Source organism: Gekko japonicus, unplaced genomic scaffold (assembly GCF_001447785.1).
Source record: "Gekko japonicus isolate JY-2015 unplaced genomic scaffold, Gekko_japonicus_V1.1 scaffold2338, whole genome shotgun sequence".
Classification (NCBI taxonomy): Eukaryota; Metazoa; Chordata; class Lepidosauria; order Squamata; family Gekkonidae; genus Gekko; species Gekko japonicus.
Window position 1 is genome coordinate 244,928 of NW_015176521.1, and position 24,529 is coordinate 269,456.

General features: G+C 45.5%; 1 protein-coding gene across 2 annotated transcripts in view; it reads right to left on the minus strand.

Annotated features, from left to right (window-relative positions):
- Window positions 1-22,032, minus strand: part of DERA (deoxyribose-phosphate aldolase (putative)) — a 64,877-nt gene extending 42,845 nt beyond the window's left edge. For both annotated transcript variants that reach the window (XM_015427407.1, XM_015427408.1), the window contains exons 1-4: window positions 21,965-22,032; window positions 12,705-12,802; window positions 9,761-9,908; window positions 658-753 (exon numbers count right to left, since the gene is read on the minus strand). In XM_015427407.1, coding sequence (XP_015282893.1) covers window positions 658-753; window positions 9,761-9,908; window positions 12,705-12,802; window positions 21,965-21,995 — 373 coding nt within the window. In that variant the 5' untranslated portion in view covers window positions 21,996-22,032. The remainder of the gene's footprint in view (window positions 1-657; window positions 754-9,760; window positions 9,909-12,704; window positions 12,803-21,964) is intronic.
- Window positions 22,033-24,529: the final 2,497 nt, after the last annotated feature.

The following is a 24,529-nucleotide window of genomic DNA, read 5'->3' on the forward strand; positions in this document are numbered from 1 at the left end:
GCTTGGGTTTTATACTGCGGCTTTAATCATAAGCCTCCTTGAGCAGGATTCTGAAGAAGTAGCATAGAAACATTCTAAATTAGGGGTCTCCAACATGGCATCAGAAAGCAGGGAGGGACCAGTACCCCTATGGTATAATGGAGAATCAATCCATGGGTATCTGGGGCTCGGGAGGGGGGGAGTCTGTTTTTGACCTTGACCTTGAAGTCAAAACTGTGCTTTTCTCACTTTCATAGAAAAAGGAACTATATATTCCCAGGGGTTAGAAGCGTGAAATTTAGCTGGGAGGTTGGCAATGTACGATTGGTGCACTTTGGTTTGAACTGTCTATAACTACGGAATTTCCCGCGTGAACCTCAGTTCTGACACAGTACTGTTCCACCTGGAACATGTAGATATCTCAATAAACAAATCACTGCCAAAGAGAGCAATGTTGTTGAGAGTTTCTTGACCATGGGTCTGACAATAATTCTATGAGCTCTGAGCCGCACCCACTTCACAGGGCTGTTGCAAGATAAAGCCGAGGAGTGGAGAGCCCCACAGGCCACCTTTAGCACCACGGTGGAAGGGAGGGATAAAACTATCCTAGCAGACAGACAAGGTACCATAAACTGAAACGTCTGGAGCCCCCTGTTCAAATAAATTAGAAAAGCTTACCTGAAGCGACTGGGATGTCGCAGTTGGCAGCCCTGAGTGCTTTCACAGCATCGGCGACTCTCGCTGGATATACACAAACAGCGGCGGTTGTAATACCTGCAGAAAAACCCACAACCACCCAGAGTTGATTGTTGCAAATCTTTGCCATTCTTTACCAATAAGCCATCTGCAGGGCCAGTCTTCCTATCATATGAACTGAGGGGGCACCCCTGGCAGCAGTTTTGGGACCACCACTAAAAGGACGCAAACTACACACTATTTGAGTATTTACTTTACTCCTTTGGTTGGGCTGCCCTGTGGATTTTCTACTTCGGGCACTAACGAAGCCATCCTAAGCAGATCTAACGTTATTCAACAGTGCTTACTCCCAGGGAAGTGTTCTTCTGCAGCCTATGAGTGCCCTGGCGCAAAGTTTCTGCCTCCAGTTCCACATGCATTTTAAAGGCGCAACAAAAAGATGGGCGGGAAACAGATTTAGAAAATTATGAGCATTTTTTTTAACCACATTTGTTTATTCTCTGGGCCAAAGGCAGATCAAAGCTGTACACCGCATGGCGGCAAGAGCAGTATATCCTGCCAGAGTGCAGATGGAAGAAACAAAGAGGTTACATGAAACCGAAGCAATGCATCAAAATTATCTCATGATTGTAACCCTCCTCCAAATAAAAGAATTGGAGAAAATAAGTTCGGCAGTTCGAGACCTGAGTGCCGCATGACGGAGTGAGCTCCCGTCTCTGGCCCCAGCTCCTGCCAAACTAGGAGTTCAAAAGCAAGAAACTGCAAGTAGATAGATAGATACCACTTCAGTGGGAAGGTAGCAGTGTTCTGTGTGCCTCGGCATTTAGTCATGCCGGCCACATGACCACGGAGAAGTCTTTGGACAGCGCTGGCTATTCGGCTTGGAAACGGAGATTTTTACTTTACTTTTTATATTTGCTTTAGAGATATTATTAGCAGGTGTTAGAAAAAATAAAAAAATCAAGGGTTTGCAGATTAAAGGAGAAAACTTTAAAGTACAAGCATTTGCCGATGATAGGGCATTTATCGTTGAAGAACTGGAGCAATCCTTAGATCACTTATTGTATGTTTTAAAGGAATATGGTAAAGTGGCAGGATTAAAAGTTAACAAAAAGAAAACAAACATTCTATTGAAAAACAGCAAAGGAGGAATAGAAAAGCTATTACAAGATAGGTCCGGTTTTGAAGTACAGAAGAAGGTGAAATACTTAGGTGTATTTTTGACAAACAGATGTTGCTCTGTGTTTAATGATAACTATAAGAAATTACTGTTAGAAATCAAGAAGGATCTAGAAACATGGGGAACTATGCATATTTTGTTCCTAGGGAGAGTGGTAACGATAAAAATGAATGTGTTACCCCGTATTCTTTTTTTGTTTCAAACTATTCCCATTTTAAGAAATCAAACTTTTTTTAAAGATCTAGAAAAGTTAGTGAAAGAATTTATTTGGCAACAAAAAAGACCAAGGATAAAGCTAAAATACCTTCAAGAAAGAAAGCAGAGAGGAGGTTTAGCACTTCCAGATTGGGCTTTGTATTATAAAGCGGCGGCTATGAGCTGGATAAGGGAGTGGATCGTACAGGAAGATAAAAAAGTACTGAGCTTGGAGAGGCATGACCTACAGATGGGGTGGCATTTTTATTTGTGGTATAGCAAACCAGCCCTTTCTACGCTTTTTAAGCAACATACAATCAGGGCGGCGTTATATAAAATTTGGGAGGAAATAAAAGTGAAACAATATACAAAAATACCTAGATGGCTCTCACCTATAGAGGCCTTTGCAATACCATCGCTCTACACCAAGTACCCTAAATGGAGATATGAAGATATCTTAGACTCTAAGGGAGACATACTTTTGGACAAACTCCTAAAAGAACAAGGGACGAATCTAACATGGTGGGGAAAAAATCAACTGATGTCAAGATGGTCAAGAGATAAACAAGCGGGTATATATGAGTCTAAAACAGAGCTAGATAAGATTTGGTTAGGAACAAAAGAAAAATTCATTTAAAAAGCCTACAATTTTTGGCTAGAATGGAAAATGATTGATGAGCAGATGAAACCATTGATGTTAGCTTGGATGCGAGATATAGGTTATACTGTAAGTTTTGAGCCATGGGATAAAATTTAGATGAGAAACATAAAGATGGTTAGATCGAACGCTTTGAAAGAAAATATAGTAAAGATGTTTTATAGGTGGCATATTTCACCTGCCAGACTAAATAAATTCAATGAGAAATTAGGAAAGTATTGCTGGAAATGTAAACACAGTATTGGTTCGTTCTACCATATGTGGTGGTCATGCAATAAAGTTAAAAAATACTGGTGGATGGTGAAAGAAGTGCTGGATAACATAATAGGTAAATATGTTCCTATGACCCCAGAATGCTTTCTGTTAAATGTAATACCTGATACCTTTCTGAGAAAAGAGATATATTTAATAATGCAAATGTTGACAGCAGCAAGAATTGTATTGGCCAAGAAATGGAAGGAGGAGAATATTCCTTCCAAAGAGGAGATTATTTATAAAGTGTTCGAAATTGCAGAGATGGAAAAATTAACTTGTATTATTGAAGAAAAAAGTGCGGAGAAATATGAAAAGTGTTGGTTTAGTTTTTATAATTGGCTGGAAGAGTCAAAATTTGGTTTAAACTAACTGAAGAAGGCAAATTGTAGAGTGCGTTGGATATTTACTTTAAATGATGTGAAGATATCTGCAAAAGGAAATACGGTTTAGAGCTGTATTCGTTTTCTTTTCTGTATATAAAATGTGGAAAATTTAACAAACAAAATGGTAAAAAAAAGAGAAAGAAACAGAGATGAGCACCGCCCCCTAGTCAGATTCGAGTAGCTTTCAAGCAAGGGAAACCTTTACTTACTATTTGATAACAGCAAAGACTCCCTTTCCCAGAATGTTCCCATGAGGCTAATCTGTACATCAGAGCAACACCTATTCACAATTCCCATCCTGCAAGCTCGTCAGGACAGCCACGACTGGATCGTGGGGCTTTCTGGAAATTGCCTTCCTGAATCTGTCAGAGGCAAAGCACCCATTTTGTTAATATTCCAAAACATTACGTAGATCAGAATTGGTTAGAGAGACTTGTGGCGATGGGTGGCTGATCTCTCTGTTGTAGTTCTTGTGTCCTGCTCCCCTGGGAGTAACAGATGAGGTTTTAATGGTTTTCTATTATTTAATGGTTTTCTATTGTTTTTATTGTCACTTGTATTATTGAAGAAAAAAGTGCGGAGAAATATGAAAAGTGTTGGTTTAGTTTTTATAATTGGCTGGAAGAGTCAAAATTTGGTTTAAACTAACTGAAGAAGGCAAATTGTAGAGTGCGTTGGATATTTACTTTAAATGATGTGAAGATATCTGCAAAAGGAAATACGGTTTAGAGCTGTATTCGTTTTCTTTTCTGTATATAAAATGTGGAAAATTTAACAAACAAAATGGTAAAAAAAAGAGAAAGAAACAGAGATGAGCACCGCCCCCTAGAGTCAGATTCGACTAGCTTTCAAGCAACGGAAACCTTTACTTACTATTTGATAACAGCAAAGACTCCCTCTTTCCCAGAATGTTCCCATGAGGCTAATCTGTACATCAGAGCAACACCTATTCACAATTCCCATCCTGCAAGCTCGTCAGGACAGCCACGACTGGATCGTGGGGCTTTCTGGAAATTGCCTTCCTGAATCTGTCAGAGGCAAAGCACCCATTTTGTTAATATTCCAAAACATTACGTAGATCAGAATTGGTTAGAGAGACTTGTGGCGATGGGTGGCTGATCTCTCTGTTGTAGTTCTTGTGTCCTGCTCCCCTGGGAGTAACAGATGAGGTTTTAATGGTTTTCTATTATTTAATGGTTTTCTATTGTTTTTATTGTCAATGAAACCCACTTCGAGCCTGTTTGTTGGGGGGAAAGTGGGCTAAAAGTGTCTTAAGCGGAAAGGTGTCTTCTTTTTTTTTTTTGGTAAGTTCCTGCCAATGTTTGTTAAGAGACGTAGCTCTCTTCCCCAGCCCCTACCACTGATGGACAGCACTCAATCAGTTGGACAACTTCAGCTTTATGTTGTCGAAGGCTTTCATAGCCGGAGTTCATTAGCTATTGTAGATTTTTTGGATTGTCTGGCTGTGGTCTTGGCACTGTCAGGAAACGGCCAATCCATATACAGAAGAACCTCCTCAGGAAAGCTCCTCCATTACCATGTTTCACAGCCTGGGGAACTCTTACATGATAATGACTCAGTTCTACCCCACCTTCCTGAGTAGATATAAATTACCTGCCTACCATTTTTCTTCTCACCTTGACAAAGAGAGTTCTCTGTCTTACCTCTGAGGATGCCAGTCACAGCTACTGGCAAAACGTCAGGTCCTACAATGCCAAGACCACGGCCAGACAGCCCGGAAAACCTACAACAGCTAACTTCAGCTTGGTCTGTTGCTTTGGGACCTCCACTTTATGAGCGGCCAGAAATTCCAGGAGCGATGCTAGGAGACTTAGAGAGCAATCCTAAATAAGTGTTTTAAATTTTAAACTGTGTTTTTAAATTTTAACTGTATTTATTGCATCACTAGGAGCTGCGGTGGCTCAGGGGTCAAGACGCTGAACTGCAGGCCGGAAGGTCGGTAGTTCAGCAGTTCGAGACCCGAGTGCCGCATGACAGAGTGAGTTCCCATCTCTGGTCCCAGCTCCTGCCAACCTAGCAGTTCGAAAGAAAGAAACTGCAAGTAGATAAATAGGTACCGCTTTGGTGGGAAGCTAACAGCGTTCTGTGCGCCTCGGCGTCTACTCATGCTGGCCACATGACCACGGAAACGTCTTCGGACAGCGCTGGCTCTTCGGCTTGGAAATGGAGATGAGCACCGCAACCCTAGAGTCGGATTCGACTGCCTTTAGAGCAAGGGAAACCTTTACCCTATTGCATCACTGATGTGATGTTACCCGCCCTGAGTCCGCTTGTGGGACAGGCAAGCTATAAGCACAAATAATAAATAAATAAATAAATATACCAGGGGTCCCCCACCCCGCCTGGGAGCACCGTGGCACCCACCAACACCTTTCCTGGCCACCCGCCCAGTGTTTCTAGAAACTGGGCGTGGCCAGGTGGGCTCCCGCCCAGTAGGTCTTCTGATTGCCCACCGGAGACCTGATTGGCATTGCAGATTAAAGCCATTTCAGAGACAGCTGCCACTACTACAGTGTTGGCTTTATTCCCTCTTTCTCAGTGCATTTTTAAAAATTTCCTCCTCTCTTTTCCCCTTTTCGTTGGGCTTCCTCTGGGGGTGCGGTTGGCTTCACCTCCCGCAGTGGCCGCTTTGCCAGCTAGGCCCACCACCCTGTGTCAGAATTCTACAGGCTCAAAAAAGTTGGGGGCCTCTGCGCTGTACCATTCAAAGCCCAGTGACTTCAATGGAATTGGAAGGGTGTAACTGTGCTTAGGACTGAATAGAATAATAGAGTTGGTAGAGACCTCCAGGGTCACCTAGTCCAACCCACTGCACAATGCGGGAAATTCACAAATACCTTCCCCTCCACATCCCCGGTGACCCCTGCTCTATGCCCAGAAGAGGGCATAAAAAACCCCTCCAGGATCCCTGGCCTAACTAGCCTGGAGAATAATTGCTTCCTGACCCCAAAGCGACAATCGGCATTTCCCTGGGCGTGTAAAAAAAGGGCCACAAGAACTGAGCACTGATGCGCCCCTCCCCGCCCTCCCTTCTCGTGATCTTTGTTAGTTGTTCGCTTTCTTAGTTCACTACGGATGAGCGAAAGTGAGCACAGCAGACTCAAGGCATCTCGCAAACCAAGCAAACATTACAAAATGTTCAAGGGGAGCGTTAAGAGGAAGCAAAACAGGCTACCGATCCCCCAGAGAGCAACACAACCCACAATATATCCTCCAGTTTCAGTTAACTCCATCTTGATAGCGCTCTCTCTCTATGTACGCTTCTGTCTACTGAAACTGCAAATACGCCTAAATGAAACATAATTGCATACATTTGCATAATTTGGTCATGGCATTCAATACGGGTTACTATAGAGCAGAATTTTAACTTCGTTGCTAGTTTGCGCAGTCCCTTGCAAACAGAGCTAAAACAGCGCTCTGCACGAAAACAACCAAAGCACCTCCACAGATTAACTGGCCTTATACTGCCATCTAGCAGTATCAATCAGGAGAGGCCAGGCCTCAGCGGTAGAGCACGGTTGCATGCAAAAGGTCCCCGGTTCAACCCCAGGCACCTCCAGCTAAAAGGATCTCAGGATGCACATTCTGAGAAAGGCTTTCCTTGTCTGAGATCTGCGGAGCGCTGCTGCTACCAGAGTAGGTAACAGAGAGTAGGAAACAGAGAGAAAGGGCCACTAGTCTGACTCCACAGCAGTATCATTTCCTCCTGGAGACTGGACCCTTTTGTGCCTTATCGCTGAACTACGGGCCACTTGAGGAAAGAGGCTGTGGCACAGTGGTAGAGCATCTGTCTGGCATGCAGAAGTTCCCAGGTTCAGTCCCCACTAGTTAAAAGGAACATGCAGTAGGTCATGTGAAAGACCTCAGCTTGAGACCCCGGAGAGTCACCTGCCAGTCTGTGTAGACAACAGTGACGGCGACGGCTCAAGGTTTTCGTCTAAGGCAGCTTCGGGGACATGGCCCCTCAAGGGCATGGCCCCTCAAAAGAGGTCCAGGGATCTGCCCACACAGCCCTTGCAAATGGGTGCCAGGGACTAGCTTACTCATTGGCTTAAGAAGTCCTACGTATTACACTTGGGAAGTCTCAAGCCTTTATCCCTCCTTTCCCCCCCTTAACTTGAAGTTGCCCAGAGGTCACGTGCAGCAATGAAGGCTGGGTAGAAGGCTGTGGTGAGCTCATAGCTCTTAAACGGCTGACCCCACACTACTCTAACACAGGGACTGATTTCATTTCGGAGAACAAATAAGCTTTGAGGCTTTCCCAACGTGTTTGGTTTTCAAATGACATTATAAAATCCATATCAACCTTTCTGGCCAAGGGAACCCCTCCCTCTTGTAAACAGGTCAACAGCAACCAAGAAGAGGAGTAGGTGTTTATACCCCGCTTTTCTCTACCTTAAGGAGTCTCAAAGTGGCTTACAATCGCCTTTCCCTTCCCCTCCCCACAACAATCACCTTGTGAGGTAGGTGGGGCTGAGAGAGCTCTGAGGGAAAGGTGACTGCCCCAAGACCACCCAGCAGGCTTCGTGTGGAGGAAGAAGAGTAGGTTTTTACACCCCGCTATACCTTAAGAAGTCTCAAAGCAGCTTACCATTGCCTTTCTCTTCCCCTTCCCACAACAATCACCTTGTGAGGTAGATGGGGCTGAGAGACCTCTGAGGGAACAGTGACTGGCTCACAGTCGCCCAGAAGCAGGGCTATTTTGGGGCAGGAACGCACAGGAATGGAGTTCCGGCCAGCTCCTGAGTTGGCCACGCCCAGCAGGAGCTCATTAGCATAACAGGCCACACCCAACAGCAGAAACTCATTAGGACCACTTGAGGAAAGAGGCTGTGGCACAGTGGTAGAGCATCTGTCTGGCATGCAGAAGTTCCCAGGTTCAGTCCCCACTAGTTAAAAGGAACATGCAGTAGGTCATGTGAAAGACCTCAGCTTGAGACCCCGGAGTGTCACCTGCCAGTCTGTGTAGACAACAGTGACGGCGACGGCTCAAGGTTTTCGTCTAAGGCAGCTTCGGGGACATGGCCCCTCAAGGGCATGGCCCCTCAAAAGAGGTCCAGGGATCTGCCCACACAGCCCTTGCGAATGGGTGCCAGGGACTAGCTTACTCATTGGCTTAAGAAGTCCTACGTATTACACTTGGGAAGTCTCAAGCCTTTATCCCTCCTTTCCCCCCCTTAACTTGAAGTTGCCCAGAGGTCACGTGCAGCAATGAAGGCTGGGTAGAAGGCTGTGGTGAGCTCATAGCTCCTAAATGGCCGACCCCACACTACTCTAATACAGGGACTGATTTCATTTCAGAGAACAAATAAGCTTTGAGGCTTTCCTAACGTGTTTGGTTTTCAAATGACATTATAAAATCCATATCAACCTTTCTGGCCAAGGGAACCCCTCCCTCTTGTAAATAGGTCAACAGCAACCAAGAAGAAGAAGAGTAGGTGTTTATACCCCGCTTTTCTCTACCTTAAGGAGTCTCAAAGCGGCTTACAATCGCCTTTCCCTTCCCCTCCCCACAACAATCACCTTGTGAGGTAGGTGGGGCTGAGAGAGCTCTGAGGGAAAGGTGACTGCCCCAAGACCACCCAGCAGGCTTCGTGTGGAGGAAGAAGAGTAGGTTTTTACACCCCGCTATACCTTAAGAAGTCTCAAAGCAGCTTACCATTGCCTTTCTCTTCCCCTTCCCACAACAATCACCTTGTGAGGTAGATGGGGCTGAGAGACCTCTGAGGGAACGGTGACTGGCTCACAGTCGCCCAGAAGCAGGGCTATTTTGGGGCAGGAACGCACAGGAATGGAGTTCCGGCCAGCTCCTGAGTTGGCCACGCCCAGCAGGAGCTCATTAGCATAACAGGCCACACCCAACAGCAGAAACTCATTAGGATTGGCTACATTAGGGGTGTGTGGCCTAACATGCAAAGGAGTTCCTGCTACAAAAAAGCCCTGGGTAAATAGAATATGAAGCAAAAGGTGGGTGTGGCTGGATGACCACACTTCTGGTAACATGGGGTGTGGCCTAATATGCTAATGAGTTTCTGCTGTTGGGTGAAGCCTATTATGCTAATGAGTTCCTGCTGGGCTTTTTCTACAAAAAAAGCCCTGCCCGGAAGGCTTCATGCGGAGGAGTGGGGAATAAACCCCGGTTCCAGATTAGAGTCTGCCGCTCCTAACCACTACACCAGGCGGACTCTCCAAGGGATGGGAGGGACTGAGTTGACCATTAGACAGGGCCTAAGAAAACTACTCAGACTTTTATGCAGAACACTCAAAGGAGGGCAAGTCTTATCACTGCAATCGCCACCACACCTCAAACACGGAGAACTGACAGCAAGTAACAACAGTAAGAACTTCAGCATCGGTACTGCGGGCCCCACTTCCCCAAACGACCCACCATACCTTTATCGTGCATGTTCATCGCTTGCAACAAGTCCTCTCGGATGGGATGCTTGGCTTTATAACACAGCCTGCAGACATTTGAAGGGGTGTCATCGCCCGAAAGGGTGGTGAGGTCTATACAGGTGACGGCTCTCAGAAGCCAAGCTGCCTTTATTTTTAAAAAATTAAGAGGGTTTCAGAGGGTAGCCATATTGTCTGCAGTAGAACAGCCAGATTCGAGTCCAGTCGCACCTCAGAAACCAGGGGGACTTGGCAGCCCTACGTTGTTGTGAGGATAATATAGAGGGGGGGGGACTATGTGTGCTGCCCTAAGCTGCCCTAAGCTCCTCGGAAGAAAGGCATTTTTTAAAAGAGATAAAAACGTGACAGAAAATGCCCCTCAGATTATAATTTTATATCATGCCAGCCTTTTATCACATTTTAGAGGATTCATGGATGTATGTAATTATTTTTATTTACACACGTTCATAGAGAAGTGTTTGATTCAACTAGAATAACCAAGAAATTATTAGATTGATATACGTTTAGCGGGCGCCACTCAGTAATATAGCTTTAGATCGCAAGACAGATAGAGCGATTCAATGGTTACAGCACTGGCCTAGGAGTTGAAGGGTCTAGATCCGTATTCCCACTCTACGATGGAAGCTTGCTGGGTGACCTTGGGTCAGTCACTCTTGGACCCAGCCTACCTTACAGGGATGTTATGAGGGTAAAACGCACATGGGGAGAATGACAGGCACTGCCCTGAGCTCTCCGGAGGAGAAAAACTCATTGAACAACTTTTGCTTTCACAGCAGTGGCATCAAAATGGAGGGACGGTCCGCATAATTCATCCAGTCAGGATCATTATCAATAGGCACACGCTTACGTCCAAGGAGCACACAATGAGCTTCGCGAACACTATTCCAATAAGCCGTACAACACGCCTGTGAGAGTTTGTCCAGACTTTGATCATTCAGTGGAAGGAGCTGGAAGGGAGTATTTTCTAATTATAGCCCACCTTTCTTTTAAGAAGAGCTTACAAATTGGCTAAGGCAGCCCAATGGAAGGAGCCTTGTTGTCTCTGAGGAAGAGACACCCCGTTTTCTCTACCCAAAGGAGTCTCAAAGCGGCTCACAATCGCCTTCCCTTCCTTTCCCCGCAACTGACACTTTGTGAGGTAGGTGGGCCTGAGAGAACTGAGACGGGCCCAAGGTCACCCAGCAGCCTTCATGTGGAGGAGGAGCAGGGAATCAAACCCGGTCCTCCAGATTAGAGTGTGCCGCTCTTAACCAACTACACCACGCTGGCTCTGCATTGTTTTCCTGCAGAGTCGCTGCCGTTTCCTTTCTTCTCCGTTTTTTAAACAGTTCTCTTAAAAGTACTGGTTCTTTCTTCATGCTGAAAAGGAATAAACTGCCTTTCCGTCGGAATCCCTGTTCCAACTAAAATGAACTGAAGGAGAACGGCTAATCTGCTGCTTAAGCAAGGCATTCGGGCCTCCCCACTTGTGAAACGAGTTGTGAAGACAGATGTAGGAAAAACGCTTCCAAGAATTGGTGTGAACTTGTAGGGGGGGGGGGGAGATTTGACTTCTTTTTTTTTGTAATCAGGGAGTTATTTTTATAAAGCTATAAGAGCCTGACAGCACATTCCAAAGCCAAACTTTCTCAAAAGTTCAAGGGATTTAGCAGCAAGGCCTCAGTCTAAGACAGCCGGATCACATATTCCACTGACTTCATCCATTTCTAAGTCAGTGCTTGCTGAAAAACAGGTAAAACCATTACAATGTCTCTCTTCCTCAACTGTCAGATGCTGGCAGAGTAATCAATAGTACCAGAAATATTCAGGATCCTCTTAAGATCTTACGGTTGCCAACCTCCAGGTGGTGACAGGAGATCTCCTGGGATTACAACTGATCTCCAGGCGACAGAGATCAGTTCACCTGGAGAAAATGGCTGCCTTGGAAAATGGACTCTATAGCATTAAACCCTCCTGAAGTCCCTCCCTTCACCAAACCCCGCCCTCTTCAAGTTCCACCCCCAAAATCTTCAGGTATTTCCCAACCCGGAACTGGCAACTCTATTCAAGGCATGAGCTTACTATTTCAAATACCAAGTATTTGAAAAAGTGTGACTGCACACGAAAGCTCATACCTGAATAAACCTTTGTTGGTCTTAAAGGTGCCACTGGACTCTACATTGGTATTTGTATTATATTGACCTTACATTTGTCGAATACATTGGCTGAACCGTTAGAATGTTTTCTGGAAACTATTCTTGTTGTTAGGTGAAATTTTGTTTCTGTAACTACTTAAAAGAAAAAAATTCAATACAAACTTTAATTTTATTTTTTTAAAAACAGAATTCTAAGGGTTCCAGCAGCTCAAAAAGGTTGGGGACCCCTGTCCTAACCACCACTTTAGCTTATTCCTATAATAAATGTAGCTTATTTCTATAATAAAAGCAACAAGGCAAACTCCTGCTGCCAGACACAAGAAGCGATACAAAGACAGGTTAAAACTGGAAAGGGCTAGCAACATTCATTAACCACTTCAAAATTAAAAACAGGGCCCAAAAAAGAGAGAGGGGAAAAAACAGGTGATTGCTTTTGTATACAGAACTGTCGGAGAAGCAGGATAAATGGGCTGGCATGGGTAACACACACACACACACACACACATTCATTCCTGAATAAAGATGCCCCGCCTTCATTTGTGGTTTCACCACTCCTGAGCGTAACACCCCCCTGACACCCTTTTCCGAGCTTGCTCGGATAAAAGAGTCATCTTTCTGTGACTCATCACCATTGTCATAAAAAAATGAATTGTTAAAATAAGACACAGGCAAGCCCAATCGTTTACATTTCCAGGAACCTTGAATTAAATTCAGTATTAAAAACCACAGAGGAAGAATGGCTCTTCTAAGAAGAGCGCAAGCAGAATACTGAAGGCCGGAGCACTTACTTGCCAATTCTTCTTCACGGCCCTTCGGGTCTGAATTTGTTCCGCACGCCTCAGGACGGCTGGCTGATTCACCCGGACTCTGGCGAGCCAGCTGAGATCTGGGGAGAGAAAGGCACGGTTATCTCTGAGGGCTGTTTGCTCCCAGGTCCACAGGGCAGCTATCTCGATAAAAGGAATATCAAAGACAATGCTCCAGTGATCAGCCAGGTGCAACGGCAATCCCAAATACTGAACTTGGTTTTCCCCTGTTCTAGAAGAAGAGATTGGATTTATACCCCGCCCTTCACTCGGAGTCTCAGAGCGGCTTACAAACTCCTTCCCCTTCCCCTCCCCACAACAGACACCCTGTGAGGTAGGTGGGGCTGAGAGAGCTCTGACAGAATTGTCCTTGAGAGAACAGCTCTGACAGAACTATGGCTTGCCCAAGGTCATCCAGCAGCTGCAAGTGGAGGACTGGGGAATCAAACCCGGTTCTCCCAGATTAGAGACCGCGCACTTAACCACTACACCAAACTGACTAGACACATGGAAGCACTAGTTCACCATGTTCAGGAATTTCTGGAAATTTCTGAAGCTGTGGGAGGGGAAAAGAGCTGGGCAGTTAAGAGGGGGGACTAGACAGATTCATGGAGGATAGGTCTATCAGTAGCTATTAGCCCCAGTGAATAAAGGGAACCTCCACTTCCAGGGTCAGTCAGTCTCTGAATCCCAAAGACAGGAGGCAACATCCGGGGAATGCCTCTATGCCTTGTTGTTGGACCTCCAAAGGAACAGATTGGCTAGTGTGTGAGACAGGATGCTGGAGTGGATGGACCACTGGTCTGATCCAGCAGGACTCTTCTGATGTTCTTAGATTCATATCAAGCCTAAGCTTATTTGACTGCTTTAACTACATAAGTTATATAGTTCATATCTTGGTTAGCATATAAATCTGAAATGTAAAAGCAGAATTGCCTGAGTTTTCAACAAGCCTCGTTGGGAGTAAACTCTATAGTAACAAGAGACAGAGATGCAAATTGCTGCACTCTGTGCTTCCCAGGTGTATCTTGTTTTTGCTATCTGAGAGGTGGGGAAAATGCACTGTGAGCAACCAAAACCTTGTCTTTAATAGCACTTCACTCATTCCAAAAGAGAGCATCTTTTAGAGGAGGCATTTTTCAGTGTTTCGCCAGTCTCCAGTCTTTTTATCAGCAAAAGGGGGGGGGAACAAAAGGCTTTTCCCCTGTTTTTTCTGCCACCATCCTAACTTTCACATCTCTATTCAGAATCAATTTTTATCATTCAAAGTGTCACACATGACATTTTCCTAGTGAAAGCCTGGAAAAAAAGATGGGGAGGGGGGATGCTTTAAAGGAGTTCAGTATTTTCAGTGTTATAAAGTTTAGCTTAATAGTCAAACAGGCTCATAGTCCTAACTCTAAGAGTTTCCATCCAAATAAGACACTTTCTTTGGTTCACTACAGGATTTGTTTTCTACCTTCAACTTTTATTCTTTCCTACAATGCAGACAGCGGAGGGAAAATACACATGGATGGCGTGTAGCAGTCTGCAGTTCCTTCTCAAGTACTGGGTATGTTTGAAACATTTCTTATAGAAAAACAAAGATATTAATACTTTCAAATGCATAAATTTGCCAACTAGTACTATTCTATATGCTAACTAGGGTGTAGATAATGCATTTTATGTCGTTCAATCAGTAAAAGGAGGTTAGGTTTGCTAGAAAAGTAAGTATTGCACATACCCAAATTTCCATTTTTTTCTGGGAAAAGACCCATCTTTTCCCCCGCGGCTTAACAATTCTCAGAAATTTCACATCTCTACATTCTTTTTGCATAATTGCAGAAAAGAGAATTTCACATAAGAAAAATCATGGCAAGCCTCTACTTTGCATACTATATGTATTTCTGGGTGCAACAGAACCACGTTAGGGGGGAAATGTGCTTGCAAAAATAGGCACAGAGGATGCCATGCCGGGAAATACCATCCCAGAGGGATCTCTGGAGCCAGGATACAATTGACTAGTCAATCCTGTTATACTTAGGTTTTTCTCTCAAAAAACTGGGCTTTGTACTTCAACCCCATTATAAATATCGACCTTGCGGTTAAAGAAGTGCGCCGCCTGGATACGCAAGTGCTTTGATAGGCGCTCCCGGACCCCTTCCTTGTGCGCCTTCCTTGTGCGCCGCGAGTCGTCTCGAAGGCGAGGGGGATCTATTCTTTCTACGGTGATAAAAACTTGCGTTGATTTCTTTTCCTGTTTGTTTTAACCCACTGTGCCAGTTTGTGTATGCGTGTTTGGGAACCTGAGGGAGACTTAAAGGGAGACTTATAGAGATATGGACTCCTTGTAAAACAAAAGATTTCAAACCCGATATGGGGTTTCCTTTCCCCCCCATTCCCTCCCCTACCGTTTTTATGAAACAAACGAGAAATCTGATGTTTCTGTTGCTGTGTTGATTTTCTAAGTCCATTTCCCAATCATGACCACCTTTAAAAAAAACAAAAACCCAAAACAAGAACCCTGCTGAAGTGGCTGTTCTGTGTCTCGAGCGCACCACACCTGTTTTCGCTGTTTTTTTAAATGTCGGCCAAACCACGATGAGCTTTGTTTTAAATGCTTGTTTCCTTACCAATGAAGCTTTGATTATGTATTTGTATTAATCTGACATTAAATAAAATTAAAAAAAATAGGCACAGGTAACAGAATAAAGCCGGATACGATTTTCCTGGATGGCAGCATTATTTATTATCATGCCAAAAATCTGCATGGAACTTACAGAGTACGAGATGACAGGCCAGAATCAGAAACCACTTCTACTCTAAACTTATATAACGAATGCATTTAAAGCTTTCTTCTTTCGGTCAGGAACGATGAAAAAATAAAACAGGACTCCCAACGGCAGGGAAAACATGCGAAGCTTCTACGTCTGCCTTTCAACTAGGGCTGCCAGGTCTCCTCCAGCCACCAGCAGGGGATAGAGAGGTAGGGTTGCCAGACTCAGATCGGGAAACTCCTGGAAATTTGGGGATGGAGCCTGGGGAGGACAGGGACCTCAGTGGGGTCCACCTTTTAAAGCATCCATTTTCTCCAGGGCAACTGATCTCTGTAGTCTGGAGATGAGCTGGAATTCCAGGGGATCCCCAGGTCCCACCTGGAGGCTGGCATCCCTACTTTCAATGAATGTGCAGAGGTAGGGGGTGAAGCCTATTGCCAGCAAAAGAAGTCATCAGGTGGCTCAGGTTGCCAGCTCTGAGTTGGGAAATATCTGGAGGATGGGGACTGCGGAGGGCAGGGTTTGGGGAGGGGAGAGACATCATCAGGATATAACAGAAGAAGAGATGGGATTTATACCCCGCCCTTCACTCGGAGTCTCAGAGCACCTTACAAACGCCTTTCCCTTCCCCTCCCCACAACAGACACTCTGTGAGGTAGGTAGGGCAGCTCTGAGAGAAACTGCTCATTTTCAGGAACAGTTCTGACAGAACTATGGCTTGCCCAAGGTCATCCAGCAGCTGCAAGTGGAGGAGTGGGGAATCAAACCCGGTTCTCCCAGATTAGAGTCCACACACTTAACCGCCTACACCAAACTGGCACTATACCACGGAGTCCATCCTCTAAAGCCACTACTTTCTCCAGGGGAATTGATCTCTGTAGTCTGGAGATTCATTGGACTACTGGGAAATCTCCAGGTCCCACCTGGAGGTTGGCAACCCTAGAAAAACATGTTCTCGATTGTCTGCCCACACTTTTCGATGTAAGTCATTAACAGTGTATCGAGAACCCAAGAGGAGGGGGGAAATAAGTTGTTTCCAGTTGCCTATAAACATTGGCCTAGTGGATATTGACAAGCCTGAACTCGATTTTCCTTCTCATCGCCCAGTCTCTGTGTACAATACAGCTTCGCACCTAACAGTCTTCCTCCATGTAGATAATCTCCATCTCGTGAAAAACATGTAAAACTCTCACTTGTCAAATGCCACAGGTCAGGAACACCCACCTTTCCCTGAGCACGCAGGTCAGCATGTGTGTTAGAATCAACAGCATGTGTGAAGCTGCCTCGTCTCGCGGAGGAAATCTACATTTAGGTTCATTAAACTTGGGAGTGTGAGCATTACATTTCTTAATATGTCATCTGCTCATCATCTGAATATGCATGCGGCTTCAGGGATAAAAGTAATTAAAGCAGTTAAACTACAGCTAATTAGCCAACTTCCTTTAATCCTGATTTTTCCCCCCTTCTTCTTCTTCTGACGATGTGTCAAAAACTTCCGAAACTATACAGAGAAGTTTCATGGGAAATAGCCAATTTTCTGTCACTCCCAAGCCCTTCACCCATTGTGCCTGAGGATATGGTAGTCTAGTTTGTCTTCTGGCAGCTTAAAGATTAAAAAAAAAATTAAAAAAAATTCCGCTGTATTATAGCCCACTTGAGGTAGAACTTCAGTTCATAACCACACATATAAAACGTATATACGTGTGTGTATGAGTGTGTCGGCTATGAGGGGAGGGAATGTTGTAAACAGCAGAGTTAAAGGATCATCAAAAGTAAGAAATAGATGTTGTGATGTTGTTATTTACATAAGATTATATATGTAAAATTAAAATATAATCAAGGAAAGTATAGAGACCATTTACAATAGGAGTGATTAGAGAAAACACTAACAAAGCAATCCCTTCCTTCCTGGACAATTGCATTTGTACTCTGCTAAAATTTATTACTCTAGAAACCTTGTGAACATTCACCCAGACTTCCTGGGGATGAAACACTAACCTGCAAGCTCCAACACCCCAAAATTTTAAAAGAGTCTAGCCAGTGGTTTTAGACACACATTAGCCATTGGCTAATGACTCTAATTAGCCTACTTCCTTTAATGCTGATTTTTCCTTTAATCCTGATCGGGAGCTGTGGTGGCTCAGTGGTTAAGATGCTGAACTGTAGGCTGGAAGGTTGGTAGTTCAGCAGTTCGAGACCCGAGTGCCTCATGATGGAGTGAACTCCCGTCTCCGGTTCCAGCTCCTGCCAACCTAGCAGTTCGAAAGCAAGAAATTTCAAGTAGATAAATAGGTACCGCTTTGGTGGGAAGGGAACAGCATTCCATGCGCCTTGGCCTCTAGTCATGCCAGCCACATGACCATGGAAATGTCTTTGGACAGCGCTGGCTTGGAAACGGAGATGAGCACCGCAACCCTAGAGATGGATTCAACTGGCTTTCGAGCAAAGGAACCTTTACCTTTAATCATTCTAAAAGATCTCTTCAATGACATTAGCCATTGGCTTAAAGAACTCTCATCTAGTTCACAAAATACCTGTGTTGTCAGGGAAATTCTTAAGTCACTAGGAAGGGCTATTTACAAATTACGATACTCTTTGGGACAGCCACACAGAACACGGCTTGGAGGAAGCAGCAGTGTGGTTTTCTGGAAATTTTACATCAGAATAATTTCCAGCTTCCATTGGGATCTGCATAAATGTGTTTCTTCTAATGCCCAAAGTAGTTGAAAAGAAATGTTTGATCAGGAAAAAAAACCCTATCAATGTCTTGTCTGCCCTGAAGCTACTGTCAATCAATATCAAAACACTTCCTCTTAGACAAATCTTTTGTAATGCATGATTATTGATAATTTTTTTAATTGCGTGCAGCAAAAGTTCTTAGAATATTATCTTGTAAATTTCTGTTTTTGTGGATTTTCATGATACCATATTATTGTTACGGCTTAGCCAGCCTGTGGGGCGGAAGAATGAAAGAACATGTTGTTATCAAAAACAGAGAAAGGAGAAAACTTTGAAATGGGGTAGAACTGGCACCCTGTCCCATCAACATCTCTTCACTGATTATTATGAACATTTCTTAGTAAATTACTGCCAGGTTGGATCTTTAAACTACCAACTTATTATATAATTGTTTGAACTGATACTTTGTGCTATGTGAACACCTCTAATTGATTTCTCACTTAATATTTAATGTTTGGTGTCAGCACTGTGAACTAAATCTCTACAATGATGTCAATAGGTTTTTTTTTTTTTAATGTGCTACTCTGGAGTTAATTACTATACAGAGTTGCCAACACTGGTTTCAGAAATGCCAGCAGATCTGAAGTTGCAGCTCGGGAGACGGAGGTTTAGGGAGGGAAGGGACCTTGGTAGGGTAGAACGCCATGCAGGCCACCTTTCAAAGCAGCCATTTTCTCCAGAAGAGGTGGAATGTATGTTGCAAATAAATAACTAAATAAACAAATAATAAGTGATTTATGTAGTCTGGAGATCAGGTGTGATTCTGGGAGATCTCCAGCCCACACCTGGAGGTTGGCAGCCCTAGTGCTATACCAGGCCCACTGTTGATTTTAGGTGGGATTGCCAGTTTGCAGGGGGCACCTGGAGATCTCCTGTTATTACAACTGATCTCCAGATGATCAAGACCAGCTCCCCTGGAGAAAATGGCTGCTTTGGAAGGTGCAGTCTATGGCACTACGCCCTGCTGAGGTCCCACCCCTCCCCAAACCCCACCCTCCTTAGCCTCTACCCCCCAAATGTCCAGGTATTTTCCAACTCAGAGATGGCAAGCCTAAGTGTAGGTGTGTGAGGTCAAGTGGACTTCTGTTATTAGTGTCCTCCATCTACACACAGGACTAGGGAGGAGACGACTGAGAGGTGAGATGATCACCAACTTCCAGTACTTGATGAGATGTCATATCAAGGATGGTGTGGAGTTGTTTTCTGTTGCCTCAGAAGGTTGGACCAGAACCAACGGGTTGAAATTAAATCAGAAGAGTTTTCGGCTAAACATCAGGAAGAACTTCCTGACAGTTGGAGTGGTTCCTTGGTAGAACAGGCTTCCTCGGGAGGTGGTGGGCTCTCCTTCTTTGGAGGTTTTCAAACAGAGGCTAGATGGCCACCTGACAGCCATGCGGATTCTGTGAACTTAGGCGGATCATGAGAGGGAGGCCAGGACGGGTTGCCTCAGTGCTTAGTTCTTGTGGCCCCTTCTTTACATGCCCAGGGAAATGCTGATTGCCACTTTGGGGTCAGGCAGCAATTTTTCTCCAGGCCAGTCTGGCCAGGGATCCTGAAGGGTTTTTTTTTTGTCATGTTCTGGGAGTGGAACAGGGGGTCACTGGGACTGTGGGGGAGGAGGTATTTGTGAATTTCCTGCACTGTGCAGGCGTTGGACTAGATGACCCTGGAGGTCCCTTCCAATTCTACGAGTCTATGATTCTATGACTCCTTAATCGCGTACCGCAGATCATATCAGCCACAATGTGATGCCATAGAGTCCACCCTCCAAAGCAGCCATTTTCTCTTAGGGAATTGATCACTGTAGTCTGGAGATCAGTTGTAAAAGCAGATCTGCCAGCCCCACCTGGAAGCTGGCAACCCCAGGGGTACCTCCTATCACTTCCCCCTCCAAAAGAACCCCTCAGCTCTCCTATTAGTGTGGTTCTTTATAGCTAAACTTCCCCCCCCCCCAAGCATTATATTCAGCCCGTTTGAATCCAGGTTGTCCGCTCTGACTACGGAGAAAAGTGGGTGGAATCTTCTCCTGTCTGTCACAGGGTCACCTGACACACCTGCCATAGCAGCCTCTGCCTCTCAAGCGCTTACGGCAGAACAGATTTGTCAGTCTTTCAGGTAGCACAAGATCCACTGCTGGTTTTGTGATCAGGGCTACCCATCTGGATCTCATCACAAATATAGATGTGTGTAAATATGTGAAGCCTCCTCAGACTGGTTGGGTGGGGGAAGAGATTTGGGGGGGGGACCCTCCCTTTTTTGTTTCCTTTTGGAATGTGTTAAATGCTTTTACTGATTTAAAATACATACCATGAAAAAAGAAATTTGTAAGACAATGGTAATGCCATAAACGGATAAACATATTTTCGAGGATTTTTTTTTAATGGCTTAAATGTAAGCCATTTGGGCAACAAGTAGCACACGATAATGCGTCTGATCAGTTAAAGGATTCAGCACTTTCAGTATTATAAAGGTTTAACTTTATATCCAAATATGCTGGTAGCCGTCTCTATTGCACCTGCGTGACACCGCTTCCATCCGTATAGTATGTTTTATTTTCCTTGTCACAAAATTTGTTTCCTAGATTCAGCTTTTATTGTTTTTTACCACTCAGATGACAAAAATTAAGTTGCATGTGTTAAGGTACCCTGGCAAGCAACATTTCACAGCTCTCTCTCTCAAGTGTAACCTGCTATTTTGTTTGTAGAAAATTAAGGCCTTTATACTTCTAAGTTCCATAAATCTGAAAATTAGTACTATTTTATATGCTACAGTAATGATAAATGATGCATTTTAAGTTGTTAAAGCGGCAAAATTAGGGTTCGATAGGAAAGGAAGTGTTGCACGTATTTCAGTGTGCTCCCCCAAATTCCCATTTTCCCCTGGAATGGCCATGGTAATTTTAACATCTCTACATGTCCACAGTCGCTACTGTATTTCTCCCAGCCTGCCTTTCCTTACTCCCCCACTCTGCCACTGAGATGGATTTCCTCCCGCCCCTTATTTTGTACTTTAGACCCTGCCACTGTCCTTGATTTGTAGAGGGACTAACGGAAAGCAGACCAACTGTAACTTCAGCACTTGCACAGCAGAGAAAACTTTAGCCACTGCAATTTCTCTCTTTTGCTGACCAGCTCCACTGATCGGCCTCCTCTTCTACACAACTAGTGGTGTAACCGAGTGTTAGACTAGGGTCTGGGAACCACCACATTTGAATCCCCACTCTTAGCTTTCCTGGGTGATCTTGGGCCAGCCACACTAACCTACCTCACGGGGCTGTTGTGAGGATAAAATGAAAGTCAGGAGAACAACCTAAGCCACTTTGGGTCCCAACTGAGGAGAAAGGCGGGGCATAAACGAAGCAAGCGAGTACTGCAGAGAGTCCCAGGGAGGGACCCTGATACTACCCAAACCAGCGCTATATACTCCACGCAGGGAATTAACCGCGCAGTCCTGGGCAGTCTTATTCCAGCAACAGCCCCTTGATGAAATTAACCGATTTCGATCGCGCTGGGGGTTCAAGTCCACCTCGCTGGGGGCTGAAATGCCTAAACTTGCGCTGCCACCTGCGACCCCCAAACCTTCCTTCCTAGCCTATATGCCCCTATACTATAATAATCCATAAGGCTTCGGCAGTGATACCCCGGGGCTACCCGGCAGGATGCAAAAGGTCCCGCCACCCCTTTCCTCCGCGCCACTGACACTCCCCCGCTGCTGGCCCCGGCGGCTCGGCGGCTGCCTCCTCCTTACCTAGCTCCGTGCCCTGGTTCCCAGCGGCCATGATCCCGGCCCCGGCGGCTGCCTGCCCCCAAAGCCCCCCCTTCTCCCGCGCTTCCTAGGCAAGGCGCCTCCGCGGCTTCCTGGGCCTGCCTCCGCCCCTTCCTGCCTTCCCACCCCTCGCCGGTGGTTTGCGCGTTGCGAGGCTTGGCGGGCCGCGCTGGAGTTTTGCAACTAAGTCCTCGGCTCTCGGTTTGCAAGGGGAACTCCTCGTTGCCTCCTTGTAAAGCTTTCCGCCGAAAGCCGTCGATCCGAGGCATGTCTCCTCGGGAGTCAGCCCGAGGACATGCGGGCGTGAGATCCGGTTGCGAGATTTTCAGGGGCGCTTTGCCACAAAGGCCGGGTTTTGTGCGAAGGGTGGTGCGCTGGTTAGAGCTGCGGACTTAAGCTAGGGGAGTTTCGGGGATCGCGTCCCTGCTTGTCTTACTCGCTTAGGCTGAAGAGTCGCCGCAGGGGGGATTCCAGGAAGATGACCGGGTTAGACTAGCCAGCAAAAATGAGTAAATGAACCAATAAAGCACATAGCGACACTAGGGCTGCCAACCTCCAGGTGGTGACTGGAGATCTGTTGCTATTACAACTGATCTCCAGGCGACAGAGATCAGTTCCCCTGGAGGAAATGGCCGCTTTGGAAGGGGAGCTCTATGGCATTATACCCTGCTGAGGTCCCGCCCCTCCTCAAACACCGCCCTCCTCTGGCTCCACCCCCAAAATCTCCAGGATTTGGGATCCTCAGTGGCACCATAAAGATTAACAATTTCCCCCCCACTATAAACTTCCATGGGTCAGTTCACTGCATCAGATGCATAACGTGAACTCCCAAGAGAACTTATGGTGGATTCAGATCCTTTAGTGTAGATTTTCCGGGTTGTATGGCTGTGGTCTTGGCATTGTAGGACCTGACCCCACTATAAACTTCCATGCGTCAGTTCACTGCATCAGATGCATAACGTGAACTCTGGCCCAAGAGAACTTAGGGTGGATTCAGATCCTTTAGCTGTTGTAGATTTTCCGGGTTGTATGGCTGTGGTCTTGGCATTGTAGGACCTGACGTTTCGCCAGTAGCTGTGACTGGCATCCTCAGATGGAGTACTCTCTGTCAAGATGCTGTTTAAAAGGTGCCCACTAGATAGAGTTGCCAACCTCCCCGGTGATTACCCGGAGTTATAACTGATCTACAGACATCAGTTCCCCTGAAGAAAATGGCTACTTTTTTGGGGGGGGGGGATTCTGGGACACTATATCTACTGAGGTCCCTTCCCACCCCAAAGTGTACCCTCCCTAGGCACCACCCCCAAGTATCCAGAAATTTCCCAACCTGGAGGTGGCAACTTTACCACTGGAGTGCCTTTTAATTGTAATCTGACTTTTGTGAGGATAAAGTAGACAGGGGTGACTTTGTAAACTGCTCAGAAAAGGTGAGGTGGAAATGTATGGCTGGAAGGTAGGGTTGCTAATCTCCAGGTTACACCTGGAGAACTCCCACTATCACAGTTGATATCCAGGCAACCAAGAGCAGTTGCCCTGGAGAGAATGGCTGCTTTGGAAGGTGGACTCCACGGCATTAGACCCTGCTGGGGTCCCTCCCCTCCCCAAACCCCGCCCTCCCCAGGCTCTACCCCCAAAATCTCCAGGTATTTCCCCCCCAGAGCTGGCAACCCTACTGGAAGGAGAGAACTTCTCAGAACTTACTAAAGACCCTGAGATTCTAACTGCAAACCACAACTACGGCCACAGAATTTCAGCCTCTTTTTAAAAGACCCATAGAGCTTAGGAGTTTACCAGAAGTTGTAGTAACACATTTTTTTTTGCACGATCATAGAGGGTAACAAAAATCATTAAACACGCACCAAATTGGGTGGGTCTTGCTAAGGTCACTGTTATGTTGTTCAGGCCATAAAATACAGTGGAAAGGGGGGGAGATAGAATAGGCACCGCTGCTATATTTTTGTCTCACTGCATTAAAAACTCTCCTGTAAATAGAAAACTAGCTCAGCTGGTAGAAGATGAAAGCTTAGGGTGCTTTCTTTTTTCAGGCACCCTGGGAAAGCAGTCAAGACCTGTTAGCTGCCACAGTCCCCATACTTAAGATCCCATGGGGTGGAATGGAATCTGCAGCCCTATATTAACTAGCAATTATTATTTCTCTCTCCCCTTGTCAATCAGATTGCCAGCAACTGACCGAGCACCAGAGGTGGACTAGGGCAGACTTGAAGCAGAGCCCCTAATCCATTTCAGAGCATCTTCCTGGCCAGAAACCACCTCCACCACCTGAACCTAAAAAAATAAACAGACTGGAGTGTACCGCAAACTGAGCTGGTGCATTCTAGAATTGTGCGTACCCTACAATATCCCAGGCTTGTCTCACTAGCCTAGCTATGCTCCTTACTAGGCAGAGACTAAAGACTTGCCTCCTCATTTTGGAGTCAACAATCCGTCTGTTATCAGAGGGGGGAAGAATCCATTCCTGGTTCCAGCTATGGTGATCAGGAAGATAAAGGGGCAGAGTTTGCTGAACTCTGGCACTTGTTCACCTAG